Below are 20,574 nucleotides of genomic sequence, written 5' to 3'. Positions count from 1 at the left end.
TGATCCATTTAAGAGAACAGAATGGAAGACAGGGATGTTAGAAAAAATGTTCTAAAGTCTCTAGTTAGTAGTAATGGTTGGACGAAAACATTGGCGGTGAGTTGGAGAATCAGAGGGAGGTTTCAGGGATGTAATGAAGAAAGGGCCAGGCACTCTATGCTTCCACAGCTTGGCGGTCCCCAACCTTTTCGGCACCAGGGACCGTTTTCATGAAAGACAATTTTTCCACAGATTGGACTGGAGCGGGGGATGGTCTCAGGATGATTCAAGTGCATTACATTTATTGTGCTCTTTATTTCTATTATTATTCCATTGCAATATATGATGAAATAATTGTGGGGACCCCTGCCGTAGCGAATAGATAGCTAGGGCAGGACACAAGCTTATCCATTTTTAGCACTTAATACCATGGCTAAAGTATAATAGCTACACAATAATATTTGTACATTATTTGTATGAATAGTCCTAGAAATTGTCTGTCTGTAGGGGATGGAAAAGACCAAGACTATGAAGTCAGACCAAATCATAGTAATGGTAGCACAGCTTGACAGGAAGAGGAATTGATGAGACTAAGACTCTGAAATGCCATGGTGAGATAATATAAATCGTTGCGCATAAATTTGAAAGGATAATTATCCTGCTCAAGGCACAAAGGAGATAATATTGAATATATATGGAAAAACCCCCATGTGTTTTCCCATGGGGACAAGGAGAAAAAAAAATGTTATTTTGGGTTTTTTTAAAGGAGAATTTACCACAGTTCCATCCGATAATTAGGGCTTGAGCAATGTGCAAAAAAATGTGTATTTATAGTATAAATCTAAAAAGAAAAAGAAACTTCCATTGCAAACATTGCCACACAAACCATTATAGTAATGTGGGGTCGTGTTTTGGACCAAATTGGCAGAAAAGACTTAATTCTCTTCCCATGTTTCATTCTTTTAAAGGCAAATATTGCCCTCTCAGGTTTTAAAAAATCTATTTATTGATGATAGCCTGATATTTTGGAAGAAACTTCAAGTACCATTTTCGCCTCTAGAAATTCAATAACAGCTTTCAAAAATAATGGATGTAACTTCGTTTTGGAATGTTTGTTTCTTTGCCTTTATCTATTTGCCCAAGAAACACTTGACTTTCAGCTTAAAGCAGAGTGTTTTTTCCTCCCCTCTTCTCTGATTGCTGTACTTCTGATTGTTTTGCTAGCTCCTCTTCTGATGGTCCTAGCTCTTTCATCACTGGTAGTTTCCGAAGCTTGGTCCTTCACCCTGTTTTCATCCCGACTACTCTCTCATCTCCCGCTATCACCTCTGTGCATTTGCTTCTTGAATCTGATCTTCCTCTCTCTGAGGTCTCAAATGCCACTTTTATTTTCTTGCTGAACATCTCACTGTATGCTTTTCTAGTACCTCAAACTAGACATTCCTCAACCAAACATCATTTCATCCTCAAAAAGTTATCCTGTCTTTTTCAAAATGGCACTCTTGGCTACACAGGTTTAATAATTCAAGGTCATCTTTAACTATTCTCTCCTCCTCACTGCTTCCCAGTGTTTCTGGAATGTGACTTGGATTTGTTTCCATGTCCTCTTTACTGGGAATACACTGCCCTACCCATTGTACCTGACATAGTCTGGCCTTCCTTCAAAGCCTAGCGGAGCTTGAATTCCTCATGAAGTCTTGAGTCACATACGAAAGTAACACGTCTTTCCTTTGGACTCTTGTATTACTTTATTTTAATGTCTTATATGCCAGGTGTCTTATATTAGTTATTTATTAATATGTACTTTTCTACCCCTATTACTAGACTTTTCTCTTACTGAATTATTTTTTGATGGCAAAACCTCTTCATTTTTCTTATTCGCAGAATACAGTAATCACCCAATCTCTGTAGTGAGCGCTGGGCATGTTTGTCGGATAAATGAATGGATACGAATGTGCTGTACTCGTATTTCCTGAGAATATTTAATGATCAGAGTTGAGAAAGGCTGAGATCCTTTATGAGAAAGTAATTGCACAACGGGTGATGTTTTTTAATGTTTTGCTAATTGAAAAATAATACTGTTCTAGGTGTCGAATTGGTTTGCTAATGCAAGACGTCGGCTTAAGAATACTGTTCGACAGCCAGATTTAAGCTGGGCTTTAAGAATAAAGTTATACAACAAGTATGTTCAAGGAAACGCTGAGCGGCTCAGTGTAAGCAGTGATGATTCGTGTTCTGAAGGTTTGTTAATGTTTTTATTTTGTTTTCTTTGCTTTGCCTCTGCAATAAGTTTACCTCAATTGCTATTTTAAGGTTGGTCCCACAAAATATGGTGCCGTAACGGTTCTTTTTTATTGCATGAGGTAACTTCATGTTTACAATACTATAAATGAGCAACAGAATTATGGCTGTTTCCTCTCATTTATAGATTTATCATGTGTCAAAATAATATTTTCAGTGAAATTCATTAAAATTAAAATACCATAAGCAAGAGATTACATAAATTCCTTTCTTTTGCCTAAAAATTAATCTTGAATATATAATTGCATAATGTATAATTTTATACACTCTAAATAGTCTTCCTTTACATATATTTTTGTTATTAAATATAACAGTTGGCGGTTGGGGAAAAATATGCGTAAATACTACTTGGTGCTATTTTTCCCCCTTAGATGGAGAAAACCCTCCAAGAAACCACATGAATGAAGGAAGCTATAATACTCCAGTTCACCATCCTGTGATTAAAAGTGAGAGCTCAGTCATAAAAGCTGGAGTGAGGCCAGAGTCCCAGGCCAGCGAGGACTATGTGTCACCCCCCAAATACAAGAGCAGCTTGTTGAACCGTTACCTTAACGACTCTTTGAGACATGTCATGGCCACAAACACTGCCATGATGGGGAAAACCAGGCAAAGAAACCATTCGGGATCTTTTAGCTCCAATGAGTTTGAGGAAGAACTGGTGTCTCCGTCGTCGTCAGAAACCGAAGGCAACTTTGTCTACCGCACGGGTAAGCCTGTGCTTTTTGCAGTAGTGACCGTGGTACCTTGTTTAAAGCAGAATTAAAGTTGCAGCAGAGGAGTTTATTTTGACCGGTCTAAAGGCGTCAGACTATTTATGTGCTGCCTGTAATTCAGTTTTAACAGCTTTCGTTTTGTTTTTAATTGCCAGCTGATAAGTTTGTCGGTAGATGACGGTCTTACAGATTACTGAGAAATTTTCAATTTTAATATTAAGAATTAGAATTTTCGTTCTCAATGATAATTTTAATCTCAATGATAACAATAAAGGAGAGGTATATATTGGCCTTTATGAATAATTTATAATGGAGGAATATGCTAGGTTTTATTTAGCCAGTCATACAAATACTTTGTATTCCATCTTTTCCCCTAAATGCTTTGATTACTAAGTTATAGGAAATGAACACAAATTAACGTGGGTGCCAAGCTTTCGTGAAGGAGAAGTATAGGTCTGGTTTCAATTGCTTTGGAAACTTTACTGTCATTCCTGGAAAGCACAAGTAGGGCTGATGAACAGCTTTGATGATTTTACTTTCGTTCCAGAAATAGTGAATCGATTTCTACCTGTCCACGTCTTTCAGATGGAATGGCAGGTTTGGTAAAGTTTTCTATCTGGACTTCAGTTCCCAGACAGATTTGCCCTTAAGGAGTGTTGGAGCAGGTCACTTTGGAACGAGCGATATCTGTGACCTACATCTGATATAGGTAGAGTCTGGTCCTGAGAAGGCCAACAAATGAGATTTAGACTGTTAGAGCTGGAAATAACCTCAGAAAGCATCTAGTCCAGCCACATCGTGTCACAGATAGGAAATCTCAGACCAAGAACACATAGTAGTTACTCTTCTCCAGACCAGTAGTAGGCTGAGGCTGCACAAGAGGTAGCAAGAGCGTCACCAGTACTCGCCTACTCTTACTGTTGTTGTTATACCTATGACCAACAGTCATTTATGGAGTAGTTACGATATGCTGGGCCCTGTGATAAATACTGTACAAATGTTACTGCATCCAGTACTTATAATATTGAGGAGCTTGATATGTAAAACAATAGGGCTTTTTTAAAGGAATCTAAATTTGTTTTGTGTAATATACCATTCAGATCATTTAGCCAGAAATCTGATTTTCAAGTGCCTGGAAATGTGTACAGGATATATGATCCATGAGGATTCTGAGACAATTATCAATACATTTTTGAAGACTTAAATCAACCTCATTTTCTGTTTGCATCTCCAACTGCAACAATAAAAACAAAATCCAAATACTCAGAAATACAAGAATAATCTTGTAAGGAATAACTGGATCTAGGAAGAAGTGCAAGTAAAAAGCCGTTTAGCTGATAAAGAAAATGAAGAAACTACATATTAACATCTGACTAATGTGACCAGAGCAGAACTTGAAAGTATTTCAGAGCTTTATGAGTGTTTATTTTCACAGAAAGGAAAAGAAGTCAAGTCATTCAAATACAGATAATAGAAAAAAATAATAAAAATAAAACAAGAAAAGGTAAAATGGAAAGCTGATAAAAGATAAATAAGTCAGGAGTTGACTCTTTGAAAGCAATAATAAAATAAGCAAAAAATTAAAACAAACTGAAGTTGGAAATGACAAAGAAGATATAGCAATCAATATAGTTATTAAACAAAAAAGATTTTAAAAATTATGATGAAGTACTATGTACAATTGTTTGACAATACACCGTGTGTAAATTTGTTTATGAAATGAATTGGTATTATCCACATTCATTAAATTATAAATTTATAAATAAGAAAAGTTTTAAATGACCAATAACAGGAGAACAATTAAGATTTTTTAGTAAACACATGATCTGATAGATCCATGTTTTTTCAAACTTTGAAGAAGTAATTAATTCCCATGTTTTATACATTTTTCTGGAACATAGAAAAATATGGGAAGTATCTCAGTTTTTAAAAATGTAAGTGTTATCCTAATCTCAAATCTGATTAAGGGAGCATAAAAGTCAAACTTTTTATATAATATTGATAATGACTTTGAAACATGAGAAATATTTATCATGTATTATTAAATGAAAAGTAATTCAAAACTGTGGCAACACCGAATACAATTATGACAGTACAAATGCGCATAGACAAAAACAAAAGATTTTTGGAAAAAATGAAATTAATTTTAATGAGGCACAGTGATTGGTAATTGGTAATCTGTTAATGTTTTTTTCTTACAAATTTTTTCATATTGCCTAATAAAAACAGCATAGTATGCTTATGAAATTTATCCAGTGTAGTGAGTCTTCTGGAAATGCGTGGTCTTTTCATAGATGACAAAATAACAGCTCAGAAGGAAAAATGTGCCTGTATAGTTGATTTTTTTCAAAGTTAAATATCTTGGCTGTTTATTTTTATTAAAGCATACCAAATGCACTTGATCCACATTATAGACTATTCATTTGCCAAGTTATATTTTTAAATAAAAATATATATATTTTCTTTAGTTATGCAAGCAGTGAGAAACCAACCTAGGTGTGTAAACTTCTGGTTTTTCATGCACGTGTGTAAACTTAAAAAGAGCAGACTAAATTTTTTTGTTTTTATGGGTGGAGAATTAAGAAAGACAGGTGGCCTAAGGCTGATCTGCTAGGTCTCAGATCAAAGCAGTACATGGCTGTACCTGTGGGAACTCAGGGCGGTGTTGCTGCAGTCGTAGCTGGGTTCCCATGCATGTATGAATGGTAGAACAGGGGATTTCAAGAAATGCTTTCAGAGCAACTGCTATGGTTTTCTCTGGCATACAGGCTTATTCCAAATTCCTTCCATTCCATCTGGTTATATCTTTCTTTCCTCACCTAAATAGACATTTTCTAAGTCTGCTATTAACACTTCCTCCCCCGGGGCTACGGTAGTACAAAGAGTTTTAACTTTCAAATTTTTCTCCATGATACCTTTAAATACAATTTACTGGTTTATCTCTGCTAAGGAATTTTGTCCATTTATCCATCATCCATTTTTGTTCAATAGTGGCTGTCTCACGATGCATTTTATTAAATATATGGACTCAAAAAGCCAAATGAAAGTTGGTGTGTGGAAAGATAATGTACAACTGAATTTTATTTCTCTTCTTCTTACTAAATTCGAGGCGGGAGAAGCCTTTTGGCTTGTGATAGTTATCCTAATTGAAGCTATTACTAGAAACTGTCAAAGCAAATACAAAGATGTTTTTACTGATTTTTATAGAGACATTATTTCTGTGTACTAGCTGCAGTCCTTGGCATCATGCCAGGGCACAGTAGTTTCTTAGTAAATATTGATTAAAACAATTCTAACACTGGTGGTCATGTTGTTACAATTGATCAGAACTGTTAAGTAAAACACAAAGGAAATTTAGTCTGTCAGTGTGATCTGTTGAATTAAGTCATCTAAATTAAAATTATACTCCATTTTCATCATATTAGGTTAACCAATGGTAATTTGCAGGTGTTTGGTGGAGTGAATTCCCATTACAAACTGAATTCCAGGCCTCTAGCCCCTGGGGGGTTCTGCTCCCTGAACCGTCGGGATAAGGACATCCCCATTCCTGTCGAATCAGGGCTCACATTCTCCAGATGGGACCATTTTTGCCACCTTAGTCCTCACTGGAATCTTAACTAACTTGAATTAGTTGGACTTTACCCTCCAAACCAAGCCTATTAGATTTCTCTCTCCCTTGAAAGAAGGAAGAGAGTTTTCTTTTTTTTTTTTTTTTTTTTTTTTTTTTTTTTTTTTTTTTTTTTTTTTGAGACAGAGTCTTGCTCTGTTGCCCAGGCTAGAGTGAGTGCCATGGCATCAGCCTAGCTCACAGCAACCTCAAACTCCTGGGCTCAAGCGATCCTCCTGCCTCAGCCTCCCGAGTAGCTGGGACTACAGGCATGCACCACCATGCCCGGCTAATTTTTTCTATATATATTTTTAGCTGTCCATATAATTTCTTTCCATTTTTAGTAGAGGTGGGGTCTCGCTCTTGCTCAGGCTGGTCTCGAACTCCTGAGCTCAAACGATCCGCCCACCTCGGCCTCCCAGAGTGCTAGGATTACAGGCGTGAGCCACCGCGCCCGGCCGGAAGAGAGTTTTCTAAGAAGTATACTCAATAAGGGGAAACATCAGGCAAGTCTTGATCTAAAACGCATGGACTTCCCCTCTGCTCAGCTTGAGGGCAAGTCCCTGTCACATTTCTTCTTTTCACAGCTCACAAATGAACAACTTATCAATGCCCAGTACCTTCAGATGGTTGCTCTCTGAGCCCCCCTGCTCCGTCAGTGTGTAATTCATAAACTTATCCTGCTCCCGAGAGGCTGAATGTTGAAACTTCATTTTGTTAAACTGTCTAAAATCCCTCTTAGACACATCTGGTGTAGCCAAAGCACAGGCAATAGGAGTCTTTTCTATGTTCGTGTGAATTAATCAGGCTAGCTTCCCCTTGGCTTGACTGAGATGGATATCCAAGAAGAAATGGAGACTTTCATGGAGAGAAAAAAAGAAGTCACTTATTTGGTGCATGGGAGACTCTATCTGGGAGGTAGGGTCCATTTGGATGGCCTGCCACAGCTGGAGAATTGGAACAGGATGAGAGAACGAGGCATTCTGGTTACTAAGGAAAGAGGAACCAAGATGGAAAGTTTGAGAGGTGGTCAACTGCCTTCCGCAAACCTTTTTTCTTGACTAAGAATGACCCTCAAGGAGAGAAAATGTTCTTTTTGTCTTTTTTCTCTCTCTTCCGGCACACTGTGCCCTTTAGAATGTAAGCTGGTATCAGTAGCAAAATCTAGATACGCTCATAACTTCCATAAACCATTGGATCAGCCTGGGATTTCACCTGAATTTGCAGCGAGTTTCTTTGGAGAAATGCACTCTAGTTCTCTAGACACGGATGCAACAAGTATTCTTCTGGGACACAGTCCGTGTGTAGACGAGGTGCTCCCGCGTGCCTGCATTCTACACACAGAGTGTTTATCAAGAGCCTCTCTATGCAGGCCCTCCCTGTGTTCGGCTCACTAGAGCCCTGTGTTGTGTGCGAGGCCACTTGTCATTGAGACCGTATTCAAATGAACCAGAAGAAAGATGTCAAGAGATGTCTTGGCGGATCTTTGAGAGCGGTGGATAATCACATCTGTGGCATCGGTTTCAGGTTTTGTATTTGGGGGCAGCTCAGAGAAAGCCTTAGAGCAGTCAAGGTGGGATGGCATCGAGGGCCATGTGTCTGTTGAGTGTGTACGCTCACAGTGCGTGAGTGCACCTGCGTACACGCCAGGTTCCTCTTCGGGGTCTCGTTGACCAGCAAAGCTACCTCGGATACTTTTTTTTCTTATTTTATTTCCCTTTTTGTGCTGTCACTTTCTTGTTTGCAGTGAAAGAATGAAGCCTTGCCATTTTGGATTATTCCAGACATTCTTTTCCTGGCATGCAAATGACTGTTGCTGGGCTCCAGCAGAGAATAATAAAACCCTCTGTCACCAGTCCAGCCAGTGACATTTAAAGGATACTTGAAAGGTTATCCAATTTCTTGTCTTGTACCTCACCTAACAAAGGCCATCTGGGAATGAGGTATTTCACATAAGTCCAATTTCCAGATAGCAGAAATTTAAGTCCCAATTTAAAAAATAGAGAATATTCTGTTCTCCTAAACTGATAGTATTAAGTACAGCTTCTAGGATGATGCTTTAACAATGCCCTTCTCTAAGCTTCCTCCTCCTCTTGTGTGCTATTCCACCCCTTTAAATCAATAACCTTGGGGTTAACCAGATCCGAGAAAACTTGCTCCTAATTCCTTTGACTAAGGAACAATTGTCTTTCTGATAGCCTTTTTTAAAAGGGAACTTTCCTAATTACTTATTTCAAAGCAGTAATCTCTTAAATGAGATTTATACAAAAGCTGACCTTTGGGTATGCTGGGGTTACTATAGAATTGCAAAAACTTAAGCGCTATTCTGAACACCACAGGTTCTTCATAATTATTTGTCAGTAATGATGATGGCAAAACACATTTACATGGATTATTTCTGAAGTTCAGATCAATTTGATTTTTGAAAATTATACTTTCTTTATGGATTCACTTGCAACATTGTAAATGAAATTGCACCAATGCCCGTCCCACCCACCCACTGTAAAGAACTGAGAAATTAATGGCAGACAAAAAAGAAAGAAAGAAAGAAAAAAAGAAAGAAAGAAAGAGAGAAAAAGAGAACATTGGCAACATGGGCAGTTTGCTCTCTCCTTCAGTGGTGGCTTTTCATTCAGTTTTCTTTGTTATTTGGTATCACGTGAAAGCCTGAAAAAGCCTAAACATACATAAATGCTGAGACTTGCAGCCCCATGCAACACGGCTTACAAACAAATCGAAAGTATGAGGCAGCTTAGTTTAGGAACTGTGCAGATTTTTTAGGGTTGTGTTTGATCCAGACATCCTTGTCCTTTTACATTGTGGTATCTAAAAAGATAGCAACACTGATTTCATATTTGTTTGAATGTAGGAAAACTGTTTTCTGAAGTGCAGCCGCATCCTATCTCTTCCTTAGTACTGACTGTCAGTGCCTTGCGTGTATTAACAACTCCTTGAGGCCCAGGAATGGTGTTATATTAATTGCATAATTCACGTAACACTAGTACAGTGTCTTTCACATATTTGCTCCATAAATGTTTCTTAAATGAATGAGTGTTTCAATGATTTAGTCTGTCTGCTCCTTAAATCCTAAAAGACATTTTAATCTACATATGTTGATATGTGTCTGTGAACTGGACAAAACAAAAAAAAGGATCCTAAATAAGTTTAAATTGGTTAAAAAAAGTTTTTAAAGAAAAAATGTAAAATAAAAGAAGAGGAAAAAAATTAAACAAAATGAAGCTTCAGACAGTGAAATGTTTAAGAGATGCAGAATAAAAATGTAGAAAGTATAAAATGAAACTAAATTGATTTTCAGATAAATAAGTGACTTCCAGGGAAATGCAAGGATGGAAAGTGGAAAAGTTCAGCTAGTCTAAAGAAAATCCGCCACAGAATAAAAAGCATAGCAGATAGACAAATAAAACCGAATCGAGTTTTAACAAATTTGACTTCACTAAGTGATGGCATTTATTGTTTACCTGTTGTAGATGAGACTTAAGAAACAAAGCACAGAGGTAGACCCACTCATTTAAACTCGTCTGCCACACTGGCAAGAGCCCCGAGCCAAAGCTGTGACTTTTTAAGAATGATTATTTTTGAATCACATGTCAGCATAAGAGAAAGTCTATGCAGAGATTGTACCTTTTCTCTCTCCTCCATGTATAAGAATAAAGATCCCATACACGTTCCATATTTCCTGTTAAAAACCAGCTTACCAACGTGAAATTCTGATTCCGTAGAGGCATTCTCTATATTTTGGCATTGCTGTCCTACTGGCATTTATCTACAAATCTATTGTAATTGATTTTCTGATACTCAGTGCATTTCAGACTCGCTACTGTGGTCAGGCACATCGCGGTGGAGCTTCACAGAAGTGCTTGTTCATGTCACTATATTTAAGACTGTGTCAGTATTTCCATTAAGAGACTTTTTCATTCCCTGGGGCTTCTAAATAAGTCATAAAAAATCAAGCCAAACTCAAAGCTGGCATTAAAGGGTCTTTTTTTTTCTTCTCCTATGTATAAGAAATATAAGTGCATAACTCCCACTAATTCTAAATTTAGTTGGGTTTGTAAACTCTACACACTGAGGAGACCAAATAAGATCCGTGGAAACATCTCTGTAGCCTGAGACTAAAGAGGATGTTAAACAGTTTTTTACTGTCTGTGAAAATAACAAGACATTCTATTTCATGAGTATGGAAGCAGTTTCTTTTCTTTCTTTTTCTTCTTCCTTTTTTTTTTTTTTTTTTCTTTTTTGGTTAGTTGCAGTTTGTTTTTCCCTTCTGCCTCCCTAGTTTGTTTCTAAAATAAAACAGGTATTTTTCTATGTCAAATTTTGTCTTGTTGATGTAACAGAATTTTTACTCAGGATAAATATGTGTTTTCTTCCAGTCCAGAATTTTGGTGCTTTCAAAGTTTGGAAGCCTGTGTTCTTGTTTTCTATTATAAATGACATCATTTATAATTGTGAGTTTTGAGGAAGCAAAGAAGAGTAATAATAAACTTGTTCACTTTGCCCAATTTTTTTAGCAAAATTTGATTTTTTTTTTTTCATGGTTTTCAGTTTAAATGAAGGATGGCATGTTTAAGTAACAGTTGCATAAGGAACCTTTTCTCTCTTTCCTCATTGACAGTTTTGTTACCCAGTTTCTCTCAGTTTCATTGTACTAAACAGGTAAATAGTCAGGAATTTTTATAAATACAGCAGTCAACAGTTAAAGGATCCTCCAGTTAAATCTCTTGTTTCACAGATTGGGAAACTGCTTTAGGTGCTACAGTAGGCACTGAAAGTGTTCGCTTTTTGGATGTGATTGCTCTGTCACTTAGAGATGTGATCCTGGTCCGTTATGCAGCAAGTCTAATTGCTTTTGGTGATTTCAGGTACTTAACTGACTTTCACTTAAGAAATACTTAAATCATTAGTGTTGAACTTTTGAGAACTTGGGGTAGGGGGTGTGCATTTCTAAAAATTTCTCTGTTTTCATGGCTACAGTGGAAAAGTTTTTACAAATGTGGATATTATAAATTGTGGGTTGCAGTAACTATACAGTACGTAGGGATCATCCTTTGGTTATTAAGGAAAATAGGAATGGTTGGCAGAAGCCCTGACAGTTAATACTAGTGGCCAAAAGTCTCTGGGGTGTGCGTGTGTGTGTGTATGTGTTAGTAGTAGTGACAGAAATTGAACTTAGTTGGAAAAACAGAGTAGCTTTTGGAAAGGACGGGTAGTGTCTTCCCTCTGCCTTGCGCATACACTGGAGACGTTGAAGTCATTACCAGGAAGTGGTCAGAAAACATTTGAGTGATAATAACCCAATTGGAAAGTGGTTTTGGGGAGATAGATTAGTCTCAGCTTTAAGCAACACCACCACTCGTCTGCTTCCAACAGCTTTGAGTCTTCCCAGTCAAGAAAGTGAGTCATGAGCTATGTTTCCCAGCCCGGTAGGAGGTGCTGCAGAGTGGAATTCACTTTTAGCATTTCCTCCCGTCAGGCACCTAGAAAAAACAAAATTGAAATTTAGACTTCACAGTCTCAGATTTGGGCGGCGCCTTAGCAACTGGCACAGGGGCCTTGATGCTCTTAAATGCAATTCACGTCTCCAAAATCTCTAGGCTGCAGATAGGGATGAAAACTGCCTCTTGTTTGCACCCATATCTGCAGTGCTCTAGAATATTACAGTGATCAAGATGTACCTCTTTGACAAAAAGAATGTGTTCCTTTTTGATGCTATTATATACATACACACACACACACATGCTACACATAAATTTTGCCTTTGATCAGTTTTCATTTAAATAAAGAGAACAAAATTTTTTACAATAGTGATTTAAAGAGCAATATTTTGGTAATATAAAATTAAAATGGAAAAAACAAAAGAACTCAGATGAAAACGAAATCCTTTAAAACACTGAAACACGTGGTCAGAGACAACCATTCATAAAGTGAGATTTCCGAGAAGCGATTTGCTCTTTAAGTTTTCACATACTTGCCTGTGTATTAAGAACCAAGAGTACCTTTAGTCGTGCCAGACTTCAGGTGATGGTGGACAGATCTCTCGGTATGGCAGAGACATTTCAAGTAAGAATGCCCTGTTCCGCCAAGATTGTCATTATGATACTAAAATGTACCCTTTTGCTAAGGGCCAAGACTCAGAGTCTCTCCTCCCAGCTTCTACACTGATTTAGACAACAGATGCACAAAAAGGCACAGTGGTATGTCATATGGCTTCAGGGCAAGAGGATGGCTGTCTGGCAAAGGAGAGAATTCCTTAAATGTTACTGGGTCTTACATTTCTAAGCGTAAAATCCCTGGCCAGAAGCTGTTTGGTGCCAAGTGCCTTTGCCGTGATGCCCAAACCTAGCATGAAGCTGGATGGGCGCAATATTGTGGCTGCTGGTGGAGCCACACAGCCTTTGCTGGTTTGCAACCGAGGCTGAGTGACATTGTTGTTTTCCTTTTCTCTTATCACTGTTTTGGTTGCATCTGTTCTTGCTGTATTTTTTTTTTTTTCCTCCTAGAATTCTCTTCTGACCTGCTAAATCTATCCAGCTGTATCAAGGAGTTTTTTTCATAACCTTGTCAGTAGTGCAGTTGTGGTCTTGTTTTAGTTTTTATTGTGTCTCCTGGGTTCCTTTAGTTTAGACCTTCTCAGAAATATGGCACCAATTCATATTTGCTCAGTAACCTGTGGGCCGCCAGCTTATCTAACCTGTGTACGTTTTTCCTTCAGAAGATTTTTTTATGTATATTTTTTTTCTTAAAATGTGCTTGGAAAAGTATAAACATAAATCATCTGGAATAGTAATTCTCAACTATCTTGAAAGGTGTTCGAGGACTATTTCATGGTTACTATGATTGAGGCAGTAAAATTTAGTTTATAGTTACAATAACTTTCCTCTCATTAGGAAAATATAAAAAAGCTCAACTTTATGATTTCATGACATATTACCAACCCCCAAATTCCATTCCTAATCCCCAACCCCTAACACACACAGACTCGGTGAAAGGCTAATAGAAAGCTCAGGAAGAACCGGAGAGGCACGTGATCTGTCTGTGCTGTCTTTGACCTCACCTTGTCTCTCAGCTGCTTTCATTAAAGTGACAGTGTAAAGGTCTGGTTGGAGGCCGGGCTGAAGCAATACATCTCTAATCTATATTTTGACTATACTTAAATTCCTACTGCTTCAGCTGTGATTTAGAAAATGACTTTGCTGGGCCCCAATTTTTTCTCTAGTCAGCCTCCTTACCTGGCATGAAATTGCCCACTTGTAGATGAGGCCTCAGGAAGTTATAATGTGGAAAGAGCAGAGAGCAATGCCTTAGAAATCAGGAGCTGTGTATTCAACCAGATCTGCTAGCAACTGAGCATGTGTTCTAAGGCAAGTCCCTTTATTAACCATGGCTTTGGTTCCTTTAGCTGTAAAATGAATGTGTGCGATAAGATAATCCATAAGTACCTTGCACCTCTGATGCATAGGGAGAGAAGGAAGCCCACACTTTACAGAAAGTCATAGCTAAATACATATCATGATATCTCTATTAGAAACATAACTTGGGCTCTGAGCAACATGACAGGAATATTTCAAAGACACACTGGGGAGCATGGCAAGAGTCAACCTCCCTGGTGATAGATAAAGGATTCTGCCCAGAGCGGTGTTGGGCTCTGTGGTATCGCATAGGAGGCCAAGAGGGTAGAGGTGTGTAGTTAAATCTGTCATTGTGTTTTTCATGTTGTGTGTCATTTTTAGGAAGATCTGTCCCAGGATTATAGAAGTATGCTTCTATTTTTTTTAATATTTTTATTAGCTTTGTTATATATTATATGCTTATAATATACCTACAGTTATAAATTGTCTATTTCTACACTCTACTGTATTTCATCAAACTTAAAAAATATTCTTATATTAATAGTATACCATTTTCATGACTGCAGCTTTAGTGTGCATTTTGACATATGGCAGAGTATGTCCACTTTCAGTTTTTTCAAAATATTCTCAGCCAGGCTCTTAAATTTACTTTTCTGGTTGAACTTTAGAATAAGTTTGACGAGTTTCATTTTTAAAAACCCTGTTAGATACAGAAAAAGTGGTGCTAAGAAGAAAGTTCATAGCACTAAATGCCTAAGTCAAAAAGACAGAAAGATCACAAATCAACAACCTAACGTTACACCTTAAGAAACTAGAAAAAGAACAAACCAAACCCAAAGCTACCTGAGGAAAAGAAATAAATAACAAAGAACAGAACAGAACTAAATGAAACTGAAACAAATAAACAAAAATACAAAGGATCAATGAAATGAAAAATTGGTTCCTTGAAAAGATAAACAAAATCATAGACCACTTGATTAACCAGATTAACCAGGAATGAAAGAGAAAGGATTCAAATAAGCTAAATCAGAAATGAAAAAGGAGATATTATAACTGATACCACAGAAATACAAAATATCATCCAAGACTACTAAGAAAACCTCTATGTATGCAAACTAGAAAATCTAAAGGAAATGGATAAACTTTTGGAAACACACAACCTCCCAAGCTTGAATCAGGAAGAAGTAGAAATCGTGACCAGACCAATAATGAGTAGCGAGACTGAAACAGTAATAAACATCTCCCAACAAAAAAAACCACAGGACCAGATAGATTCACAGCCAAATTCTGTCAGACCTACAGTGAAGAACTGGTATCTATCTTACTGAAACTGTTCCAGAACAATTGAGAAGGAGGGAATCCTCCCTAACTCATTTTACAAAGCCAGTATCACCCTGATACCAAAACCAGGAAAGGACACAACAACAAAAGAAAACTATAGACCAATATCCCTTATGAACATAGACGCAAAAATTCTCAACAAAACACTAGCAAACCAAATCCAAAAGCACAAGAAAAAGATAATGCACCATGATCAAGTGGGTTTCATCCCAAGGCTGCAAGGATGGTTCAACATATGCAAATCAATAAATGTGATTGATCAAATATAATTAAAACCAGAAACCATATGGTCATCTCAATAGATGCAGCAAAAGCATTTGATAAAATCTGGCACCCTTTATGATAACCCCCCCCCCCAACAAACTAGGCATAGAAGGAACATACCTGAAAATAATAAAAGCCATATATGACAAACCCACAGCTAACATCATACTAAATGGGAAAAAGTTGAAAATATTCCCCATAAGAACTGGAACAAGACAATGATGCCCACTGTCACCACTTCTATTCAACATAATACTGGAAGTCCTAGCCAGAGCAGTCAGGCAAGAGAAAGAAGTAAAGGGCTTCCAAATCAGAAAAAAAGGAGGTCATACTATCCCTATTTGCTGAAGATATGACCTTATAGCTAGAAAATGTTATAGATACCTCCAAAAGATTCCTAGAATTGATAAATTCATAAAGTCTCAGGTTACAAAATTAATGTACACAAATCAGAAGCATTTCTGTACACTAATAACAGTCAAGCTGAGAGTGAAATCAAGAACTCAGTACCATTTACAGTAGCTGCAAAGAAAATAAAATACCTAAGAATATACTTAATGAAGGAGGTGAAAGATCTCCACAAGGAGAACTACAAAACACTGATGAAAGAAATCATGGAAGACAAATAAATGGGAAAATGTCCCATGCTCATGGATTAGAAGAATCATTATTGTTAAAATGTCCATACTGCCCAAAGTGATATACAGATTCAGTGCAATTCCTATGAAAATACCAATGTCATTTCTCACAGAACTAGAAAAAACAATCTTAAATTTCATATGGAATCAAAAAAGAGCCCAAACAGCCAAAACAATCCTAAGCAAAAAGAACAAATCTGGAGGCATCACATTACCAGACTTCAAATTAATATAAGGCTATAATAGTAACCAAAACAGCATGGTATTGTTATAAAGGTAGACACATAGATCAATGGGACAGAACAGAGAACATAGAAATGAAACCATGTAGCTACAACTAACTGATTTTTGACAAAGCAGACAAAAATATACACTGGGGAAAGGGCACCCTTATTCAATAAATGGTGCTAGGAAAACTGGATAGCCATATGCAGAAGAATGAAACTGCATCCCTCTCTCTCACCACATACAAAAATTAACTCAAGAGGGATTAAAGATTTAAATGTTAAGACCTGACACCATAAAAATTCTAGAAGAAAACACAGGAAAAACTCTTCTATGCATTGGCCTAGGCAAAGAATTTATGACCAAGATCTCAAAAGCAAATACACCAACAACAAAAATAAGTAAATGGGACTTGATTAAACTAAAAAGTTTCTGCACAGCAAAAGAAATAATAAACAGAGTAAGTAGACAACCTACAGAATGGGAGACAATATTTGCAAACTATACATGTGACAGAGAGTCGATCAACATCTGGAATCTACAAAGAACTCATATCAGCAAGAAGAAAACAAATAACTCCATTAAACAGTGGGCAAAAGACATGAACAGATTTTTTTCAAAAGCAGATATACAAATGGCAAAAAAACATAAAAAAATACTCAACATCTCTAATCATCAGGAAAATGCAAATTAAAACCACAATGAGATACCACCTTACTCTTATCAGAATGACCTTTATTAATAAATCTAAAAAAAAAATAGATGTTGGCATGGATGCAGTGAAAAGGGGATGCTTATACATGGTGGGAATATAAATTAGTATAACCTCTACAAAAACACTATGGAGATTCCTCAGAGAACTAAAAGTAGACCTACCATTCAATCCAGCAATGCCACTACTGAGTCTTTACCTAAAGGAAAAGAAATAACTTTTACCAAAAAGACACCTGCACTCAAATGCTTATTGCAGCACAATTCACAATTGCAAAGATATGGAATCAACCTAAGTGCCCATAAACTGATGAGTGGACGAAGAAAATGTGGTGTACATATACCATGGAGTACTACTCAGCCATAAAAAGGCATGAGATAATGGAACTGGAGACCATTATCGTAAGTGAAGTATCCCAGGAATGGAAAACCAAATACCACATGTTCTTACTTATAAATGGGAGCTAAACGAGGCGTATATATGGTAATAAAGTGTGTAGTGCAGCAGTCCCCAACCTTTTTGGCACCAAGGACCAGTTTCATGGAAAGCAGTTTTCCCACGGATGGGGGGGAGGCAAAGCTCAGGCAGTGATGCAGGGGATGGGGGAGCACCTGTAAATGAAGCTTCACTGGCTCACCCGCTGCTCACCTCCTGCTGTGCTCCGCACCATCCTCCCCCAGATTACATGGAAGACAATTTTTCTACAGGGGTTGGGGGAGGCGTCAGTGGCAGGGAGGGGTGTGGCAATAGAGCTCTGCAGCCAGGTCCCTAGCAGGCCACGGACCAGGGGTTGGAGACCAGGGATTGGAGACCGCAGGTGTAGGTGATACTGAAAACTAAGAAGGAGAGAAAGGGTAGGGGGTGTGAGATATAAAAATTTACCTATTGGATACAATGTACACTATTCTGGTGACGGGTACACTAAAAGCCCTAATGTCGGCATTATTTCTTACATTTCATCCAGGTAAGAAAAAACACTTGTACCCTCTAAATCTATTGAAATGTTAAAAAACCCTGTTAGAAATTAATTTAGTTGAGGGGGTGCTGGGCATGGTGGCTCACACCTGTAATCCCAGCAGTTTGGGAGGCTGAGGTGGGAGGATTGCTTGAGGCCAGTAGTCCAAGATCAGCCTGAGCAACATAGCGAGACCCCCATCTCTACTGAAAATTTAAAAAATTGTCCAGGTGTAGTGGTGTGCACCTATAGTTCCAGCTGCTTGGGAGGCTGAGGCAGGAGGATCACTTGAGCATAGAAGTTCAGTGTTGCAGTGGGCTGTGATGATGCCCCTGCACTACAGCCTGGGCAACAGAGTGAGACCCTATCTCAAAAACAAAAACAAACAAACAAAAAACAAATAAATTTGGGATTGCATTGACTTTGTATATTACTTGGGGGAAAATATTTTTGTCCTTATTATATCAGGAACATCGTAGATTTCTTCATTTATTCTGGTCATCTTTCATCACTTCTAATAAGTTTTTATAGTTTTCTTTATATAGGGCTTGTATATTTCTCATTAAGTTAATTACTATTTTATTTGTTATTGTTTCTTTTGTGGATGAGTTCTTATCAATTACGTATTATAATTGGTTTCACTGATTATGGGAAAGCTGTTGCCTTTTGTATATTTTTCTTGTATCCATTTGGACTGTCAAAGTACACGAGTGTATCATCTTCGAATAGTAACAGTTTTATGTAGTTATTCTCATTCTCTTTCCCTTCCTTCCTCCATTTATTGCATCATATTTGCCAGTTTCTACAAAACAACATTGAATAATAGCAGTGAGAGCAAACATTAAAGAGAATTTCTTATATTTTCCCATTAAGGGTAATGTTTGTAGACAGTTTCTGGTGTAATTACTTTATCAAGTTAAGGGATTCTCCTTCTATTCCTAGATTATTTAATCAGAGATCCTTCCCCCCCCACCACCACAAACACATACATATCTGAATAGCTTATTGCATTTATAAAATGCTATTTTGGTAATTTTTAGGATTATTGTTTAGATGTCCACTTTTAGTCTATTTCTGTGGTGATTTACATAAGTAGATTAACTGTCTTTGAATTCTTGGGAAAAATTTTATTCCATCACAATATATCATTCTTTTAATAGATTGCTGGATTCCCTTTACTAATATTTAGTAATTTTACATCAAACTTCTAAAGATTTGTCTTTAATTTTCTTTTTTTCTAATTCTCCACTTGTACTCGTTTAGTATTAGTTATGCCGGTCTTATAGAATGAGCTGGAAAGTATTTCATCTTTTTCTACTCTGGAAAAATTTAAATGAAATAAGGATTATCTTTTCCTGATACCTTGAAAGTTCGAAAGAATTCACCTGTGCCATGATCTTGGCCGGGGCCTCCTTGGTTCTCCACTTGTCCTCTTACCTTTCTCTTCTCTCTCTTCTGTGCTATGAACAGTTTCCCCAACTTTATCTTCCAGGTTACTAGTGTGGTCTTCAAATTCTCCCCCATCCATTCTATCAGTCAACTTTCTATTGAGGTTTTTCTAAGTCTGGGATCTTGTTTTCATTCTCCAAGAATTTCTTTTTATCTTGTTGCTCCCTTTTCGTATGTAGCAGAGATGAGAAGTGACCTGAATCTCTACTCTGCACCTCTTCATAGCCGTCACGCCTCTGCAAGGAGCCCTCCTTAAACGGGTCCCCCAGCTTGTTTAAAGAACATTTTTAGCACCTCTGTCCTGGGGTTAGATGACCCCAATGGCTCTCCGTGCTCAGGGAGGAGGGAAACGCATGGCCTGGCTTTCTGATGGCCGTCCGTTCACCAGTAACCTTCATCATTCCCCTCGCGCCCCACTCACCCCCTGACTGTGACCTGCTGACTTGGAATATCTTCTGTGCCCTGCTGGGAGAAACAGCTCACACTCCGTCGTGGCCTTGCCCTCCACCTGTTTCGAGTTGTGGTTCTCTGTTTAGATTTCTCCACCAACTTGACGCCATCTGTGTTTTATCGTTAGTGAATTTCTCAGCTTTCGTGATCTGGCCGTGGTACCCTTCGTTGTTTCTCAGCACTGTCAGGCGTGTATTTGTTTTCAGACTTACATTCTGTAGTTTTAATGGGATTTGGAGAGAAAAATAAATAAAGCTTATCCGGTGTACCATCTTAAAGGGCAACTCTGTAAATACAGATTTTTAGTAAATGATTTTATCATAAAGGATGTTTCCCTTCTGATAGTTTTTAGTGAGAATTTGCACACTTTCAAAATTATGCATAGAGATACATGTAACCTAAACCTTTGTACGCCCGTAATATGCTGAAATATTTTAAAAAATGCATAGATTTTGAATATCAAGGAATAATAGAGTAACTGTATGAAGAATGGAGCGGTGGGAACTCCTGCAAAATTCCTGATAGGTGTTATGTGCATCAACATGACACATTATGATAGGTAAGACTTCC

At 37.6% G+C, this 20,574-nt stretch overlaps 1 protein-coding gene across 5 annotated transcripts in view; it reads left to right on the top strand.

The window, feature by feature from the left end:
- MKX (mohawk homeobox) overlaps positions 1-20,574 on the top strand; it is a 70,066-nt gene that overhangs the window by 10,177 nt on the left and 39,315 nt on the right. For 4 of the 5 annotated variants that reach the window (XM_069458737.1, XM_069458739.1, XM_069458738.1 and 1 more), the window contains exons 4-5: positions 2,067-2,220; positions 2,652-2,987. In XM_069458737.1, the coding sequence (XP_069314838.1) occupies positions 2,067-2,220; positions 2,652-2,987 (490 nt within the window). Of the gene's footprint in view, positions 1-2,066; positions 2,221-2,651; positions 3,092-20,574 lie in introns of those variants that run through there. The other variant, XM_069458740.1, reaches the window with a different exon arrangement.

The sequence above is a fragment of the Eulemur rufifrons genome, chromosome 25 (genome assembly GCF_041146395.1).
Source record: "Eulemur rufifrons isolate Redbay chromosome 25, OSU_ERuf_1, whole genome shotgun sequence".
NCBI lineage: Eukaryota > Metazoa > Chordata > Mammalia > Primates > Lemuridae > Eulemur > Eulemur rufifrons.
This window is presented reverse-complemented; position numbering and strand designations above follow the sequence as displayed.